We start from the raw sequence: 7,351 nt of genomic DNA on the forward strand, positions 1-7,351 counted from the left end.
AAGTAAATTATTTTTAAGCCAATGAAAACTGCATTTTTTAGTTTAAGAATTTAAGAATATATTGTACATAAAAAGATTTTCCGTAGTTTATGGGCAAACAAAATTATATCTTTAAGATATGACCAATGAAATTGAATATTTGATGGAAAATACACAACTATAATCCTCAAGATTTAACTTTTTATTTTTTTTAGTTTAAAAAATTAACAATATATTGTACGTAGAAGTTTTATATTTTCTAAAGTGGGTCGGCACTGCCCTGGATTATTTGAAAAGGCCAGTATTCCGCCCTCTTTATTGAATAGCTCGAAACTAGAAAAGGGACAAAACTCTGGTAGAATAAATATTTTTACTAGTTTATTTATCTAGATCAACAACTCGTGATCTTCCACACTAAAAGGCGCCTATTACTCATGACAATAGCCGTTAATACTAGTACTGTATAGTTATTTATCTTAATACAATATCACTTGATGTAAACAGTTTGAAATCAAAGAAAGTGACAAATTATGGCTTGTTTGCTCTAAAGACATTTCGTTCTGTTTCACCCGGTCACACAAAGTTTCTGACGTATACAGAGGGTGGACTGAAATGTAAATGTAAACGATTAGATCAAAATACATACCTGTATAATTCATCATTAAAACAAAACGAACAAATAAATAGTTTTGCATCTTAAACGCCCAATATCTGTCGGAAACAAACCCCATGAAGTATCTTAAAAGCAAAAAATAACACAAGTAAATTAATACCGATGGCCTAAGATAAGATCACAGCATCAAACAAATGCAAAATTTCCTGCATTCTCTACGATTTGTTAACAGTGAAGATTCATTTAACTGTTTTGCCATCTGGCTCAGTCACGCGGTAAGCATAAGAAAACTAAAATTTGATTGAGTTTGGTTAAATTGTTCAGAAGGTGATAATAACTGTAGTATTAACGTTAAGTTAATAACTTTTGCGACTCAATGAAATTATGAATCTCGTTTTACATTTACGTTTCAAAAATCAAAAGCTGTTTCGGAAAGGAAGTGGGCATTTGAGTGTTCCATAAAGATTTACATAGCAACATGCTTACAAAAACTAACTTAATTAAATGATATCTCTTTGACCGGAGAGGCTTTAGGATGTTTATTTCCTGAACAATAAAAAGGCGACACGACATCGATAAACACAGCTTACGTGTTGAGCATTAATCATACGAATTCAAAATATATCTTTTATTACTATAAAATCAGCGAGTCAAAATGTTTACGTCACATCTTTTTTCAAATCATCCGGTATGTATTATATGTAATAAAACATTAATCGCTAGTATTTAATTATTCGATCTCACTCCCACGAAGACGTCCTCATTTTACTTTTGATCAATTAAAGGGGGTCGTTATAATGATTTAATGGTCACATGATCAACAAGAGTCTCAACTTATAAACCTTAGCACGATATCACCTTTCCTTACATTTTTATAATATACATGTACAACAAGCGTCATTTTAGCATGACGTCAAATACATCTATCTATAATGCCATATCAATAATTCTCTTACCCTGGATATAGATATCCGCAATTTTACGGGTGTGAGATTTTTTCTGTTTTAAACTTGCACGAGAGAAAGACAAAAAGTGTTGCAGAGAGCAAAAGAAAAAGAATCATTTACCCTCATAGGGATGAGACAGGAGATCTCAACCCATAGGTGATGAAAGATATTATTAGTCAATGACATCATTTTCTTGTCTTTCCGTCATATTTTTATAACGTCTCTCTTGACACTGCCTCACATTTGACCTTCAGTTTGAGCGTTCGTCATAACGGAAGTGGGCTGACTGGTCAGAGTTTTACCCATTATTAGTATAATGTAATTAAGTAATGGAGTGTGTTGTTCGTTATCTCCGGCGGCATAATTCAGTCAGATAACACTATAAAAAGGGCAAAACTTTCACTATTACAAGGAGACACAACACAAATATATCGCATCCTCCCTTAACAGAGGTTCACACATCCTACCCATTCCATTATTCCATACAGATGGGGTCGTCCTTAACTAACACTATATAGGACGTCCAATCTAGTACGCCAAACCAATCAACAATTTCTGCCGTTAGTCCTCACCTTAATCCTGGCTCTCCAAACCAACGTATGGAATCGTCATGAGATATAAATCTGAAAGGACGTAACATTACATTAGACAAATATTGCAGTATATGATATTTCGTTGTATCAGCTATAAACATAGCATATATGCATATGTTTACATAGTAATCGTGTGTACACAAATACGTTTGACATTGAGCACCAATTGCGGAGGAATATTTGTAGTCCTCAAAATAGTGAAGGGGGTATAGTAGTTTATGTTGTAGGTTCAAGGTACTGATAATATTAACATTTGAGATATGTGAGCAATAAAAAACACACTTTGAAATATAAAGATATGCAATCTTAAGTTTTAATGGATATGATAAAAATAAAAATAAATAAGATTTTGCTAAAGTATACATTATTTTGTCATAATGATTATCAACACGTTAAATACATTAACACGTCATAAAGACGTCTTTAACTAAATAATGTGAGATGTTCCATTAGTTTCAATACAGTTGTCTATTGCAAGTATTACATTTTCAAATGCAGGTATTTCGCATTCAAAATATACTTTGGGCTAAATAATTTGTGATAATTCAATTATAAAGCACATATGCAACATACTTAATGTGATACACAGTAAGATAAAAGTCTAGACAACGGTGGCTACAGTTGGTTTAAGTGTGATAGGTTATGATATTAGAAGTGTATCAGAAACAAACTCCATCACTTACATTTCACAGTTTTCATGTCTGATAATGACGTGATGTTCCTTGGTGATGTCGTCGAACTCTACACAGTTTCCGGTTCCTGTAAGAAGAAGATAGAGTATGATCGTCCATTGATTGGTTGGCTGATCTTAATGTCCTATTAACAGCTAAGGTGATTCATAGAACGTAACTCCTGCATGCGATGTGCTGCGTGTGATGCTAGCCTGTGTGCTTTAGGAGACTGCGATATGTTAGTGTTTTCTCTCCTTGTAAAAATGGAACTTCTTTCCTTTTTATAGTGTTGTCAAATTCTGTCAGATATACGGAACAACACATCCCAGCCGGGTGAAACAGTGCTGGCTACGTACAAACCAGTCGTCTCACTTCTTTTATGCTAAACGCTAAACGAACGCAGAAACTGGCAATTTTACAGACTATGGTTTGTCTTGGCCAAGGAACATAACCCAAAGCATTCCTAACATGGGTAAGCGTTCAACGCAAATCCATACGTGAGGTTATGTCAATGGAGACGTTAGAAATCTGGAGAAAGTGAGACAGGATGAGACAGGATGAGACAGTCTTTTAATATATAGCGACAACCAGATAATTACGAATGCAAAAGTCCACAGCCTGAATGCTTTTTGTCTCCATTTTATAATGAATCATCCATACAAACCTGGTAACTGGTCCTACACACCTGGTAGCTGGTCCTACAAACCTGGTAACTGGTCCTACACACCTAGTAACTGGTCCTACATACCTGGTAACTGGTCCTACACACCTGGTAGCTGGTCCTACAAACCTGGTAACAGGTCCTTCAAACCTAACAACTGGTCCTACAAACCCGGTAAGTGGTCCTACAAACCTGGTTCCTGGTCCTACAAACTTTGTAGCTGGTCCTACAAACCTGGTTACTGGTCATACAAACCTGGTAACTGGTCCTAAAAACCTGGTAACTGGTCCTACAAACCTGGTAACTGGTTCTACATACCTGGTAACTGGTCCTCCGGCTCAACCTCCTCTGTTGTAGTGTAGTGCTGATCGAAGAATGACATTGTCGTTCCTGCATGGTGGAACGCGTACGTGGATGCGTGCACGTTCATAGGTGGCGTTGTATGTGTTCCCGCGCTTGGGCTGAGATCGTGTTGTTCCACGGGATCCTCTGGAAATGTGAAAAAAATGAATGATATTGAATGAAAATTCTCATAAAAAAAATGACAAAACGTCATTTCATGTATGGATTTGCTCCACAGGGGTCACTATACATGCCATCTTTCATAAGAAAGTCACCAGATAAAACAGATAATTCAAAATATTTTTCATAGAGATTTAGCGTTATCACCCTACCAGCTGGTGTCGGCTGTGGGATTCCACCCCGTACAGTCGTCATGTCCTCCCCGATTTCACGTTCTTCGGGGATGTCTGTTACAGACCCATGGGCTCGTTTGACCTTCCTGGCTGTACCAGAATGAGGATGAGGATGAGGGGGAGGGGCGATAACTCCTGGTGACTCCAGTTGTGAAACACCACTTACATTGTTAGACTGTGCTGCTCCGGTGCCTATTAGACCTGAAACAGAAAATAATAAAAACAAAAATACGTGACGACAACTTAATAGTCCCCATGCATCCATTCCTGTTTGTGTGTCCTTCAACTCGTACAAACCGATCGCGAACTTTCGATATGGTGGAGTTAACGTTATAGACCTCTAATTTCGCTGTCATGTCTGCGCTTGTACTTGGTAACGAGTTAATTTTTTATTTAGTTAGAGATTGGTAATTTTTTCACATCGAAATTCCTTTTTAACACGGTAACGTAACATTTATATATGAAATTAAAACATACAGTAATGCATTTACACATTATTATTTCAAATGTGTCTCCAATGTGCTAAAGATACAGATGTTTTTTGTTTTTTATTTCACAACTTTTATCTGTTTTACTCTCTTTCACTGAACGTAATGTCTCAATAATAAACTAAACAAAATGTCTGCCAACGTGAAAGTGTTGATGTACGGCAATCACTCTGAAGTTATCATTTATTGCTCTTCCCCACTTTTTTATTGATATGAACAAAAATGTCACCTTAAAGATGCTCCACCGCCGACAGAGCATAAATGATACTCATCATCTGAACAATAATTAGTGTTTAATCGTGTATACATAAGTCTAATTAACACAAAAAAATATATAAAATCATTTATTTTGCCTTTGGGTCATGAGCAATCAGTACTTCATTCCATATGGATATAGTGCAGCGGAATTTTTTCGAGATGCAATTAATTAGTTTAATTTTTATACATTTAACTTGAAGTAAAACCAGAAGCTCAAACTTTTCAATGGCGGTAAGGGTGTAAGTAAGTAATTTTTGTAACTGAATAAAAATACTAAATCGTCTGCTGTTGTTTTTGATAATGAAAAAATACCATTTGTCAGCGGTGGAGCATCTTTAATGTTTTTGTTATCATAAATAACTTTTAGAAATCAACACAATCTGGGTATCAACGTTAATTATAACATTTAGTTTAAACGAACAGAATAGTTCTTCGAACATTGCGTTATTTATAATCCTTATGAAACCATAGTCTAAAATGATTTTGCGATAAGGTTGGTAGTATATAATAAAAATATGTTTTAGAGAAAATAATAAAACGTGTTACTAGATTTTATGACGAAGCAAATCCCCATGTTTCACAACTAAGGTATTATCCCTGCTGTTGTTTGATAGTCACACATCAGTAACCTTTCATCAGTAGGTTCCATTTTTAATTTTTCACTTCAAGCTGATGCATCGACTAATAAATGGATGGTCACAAATTATTCAATATCATAACAACGTTTTCCGTAAATAGTAAACTTGCCATCAAAAATACGAGTACATTTGTAAATAAAAGTCATGAACTTAGTACACCTTGTTTGCAGTCTTACATTTCGTACCATCGTCAATGATATCATTAGTATGATCAAACCTCTTTTGATATTGCTGCAACAAAAAATGCAATAAATCAAAATATATTTGTTTTAATAATAATACTGTAAATATGAACAAACATACAAAGATAAGCTTTAATACTTACTAAGAACAGAAACTCCTAATATGACCAAGAGATACTCCATTGTTCTCGGCGCCTTTGTTGTAATTCGTACAAAACTGTTAATGCACGGCGAATACACAATAACGCCATGGGACCATATACAACACTGTATGTTCACGTCAACTTTTCATCGACTCGGGGTCTCCGGTACATCAAATGACCGCCATTTTTACCACCTCAATGTCTGTAGGTTTGCTAGCGCTCAATGAACTTAGATAAACATGTAAGCCAGGAGTTTTATATGATGTCTAGAGTAGAAATTGTTTTATATAGATTAGATTATTTTTCCATTGTTTTATTTACGTATATCAATATGGGACTTGTGTCGCACTAAAAAGGACTTTTCGTGTCCCGCGTTCCTGCTCAGTATTTCCCGTGTATAACATTCTTTGATGCTAATATTTTTGTTTGTAAACAAAAACTGTCATCACACAAAACATGCCTGTAATTGGAGATATATGTCACAAGTAATTACCGACATTATATGCATGTCCGACTTTTAGCCCGAAGGCCTGACTTCTGACCCTAAAAACCCTGAAACATACACAGCCTAGTCGGTCCGAGCAGATAATTCATAAAAGGCCGCATACGGCCAAACAGATAGCGGAAACTTTCATCACTTTTAACGTTGATGATACTTCAACAATATAATGTTGGACGAGACACTTTGGATCATTATGTCGTGTCAAAATTGTCTATCAGAAATTCCTCAATATCAGCATCTAACATTATTAGATTACGTTGATAATCGATATATGTTTGTCTGTTTGCACAGATGTCACTATATATTGTATGATTGTTCAATTTCACGATTGTAAAATACATCCTCTGATAATTATGTCAAACAACGATTTAATTTGAATTTAAATTTGCACGACTTCGGATGAATCTGCGAATTCAGTGAAATTAAAACCCCACGAACATTTAGCAACTTTTCAGTATGTTTTCCTTTCGTATTAATGTTAGTTAAGCATGCACTGTTACAATCAAATTATATCTCACAATTATTTTCAAAAAGAAACAAGCAGTTTCGATGTAGTCATTTTTATATATCATTACATGTAATTACTTAAACCCAATTTTCTATATACATCTGCAATAACACAGTTTGAAAAGAAACATGTATAAATTTTAACATTTTAAAGAAAATTGAATAAGACAAAAATATTTTGTTGTAACAGAATTCATTTCATGTACTCGCAGCTCATTTGGCGTACTTTGACTTGCATAACACCTAGAGGACCAGCGTTCGAATACCAGATCGGATATGTAGGATGTGGACTCTCAGGATATTCATTCATGGAAAGTCACACCATTTGTTGTGTCAAACAAGAGAATTGAATGATAGTACAAGTTTTGCATTGCTTCGCAAATGTAAAATTGATGCCAGGCTCTCTATGACCAATTCCGAGAGTGAAACCAATTGTGACCAAATATTTTCATATACACTCCAAAATATGTATAC

The 7,351-nt window shown here is 35.0% G+C and overlaps 1 protein-coding gene across 1 annotated transcript; it reads right to left on the reverse strand.

Annotated features, from left to right (window-relative positions):
* Positions 1–340: 340 nt before the first annotated feature.
* Positions 341–6,015, reverse strand: LOC138335758 (uncharacterized). The gene is made up of 6 exons (XM_069284924.1): positions 5,869–6,015; positions 4,139–4,360; positions 3,783–3,953; positions 2,816–2,891; positions 2,112–2,162; positions 341–586 (listed from the first exon to the last, which is right to left on the reverse strand). The coding sequence occupies exons 1-6, from the start codon at positions 5,906–5,908 to the stop codon at positions 553–555; spliced, it is 594 nt and encodes a 197-aa protein (XP_069141025.1). The 5' UTR covers positions 5,909–6,015; the 3' UTR covers positions 341–552.
* Positions 6,016–7,351: the final 1,336 nt, after the last annotated feature.

The sequence above is a fragment of the Argopecten irradians genome, chromosome 11 (genome assembly GCF_041381155.1).
Source record: "Argopecten irradians isolate NY chromosome 11, Ai_NY, whole genome shotgun sequence".
Lineage (NCBI taxonomy): Eukaryota > Metazoa > Mollusca > Bivalvia > Pectinida > Pectinidae > Argopecten > Argopecten irradians.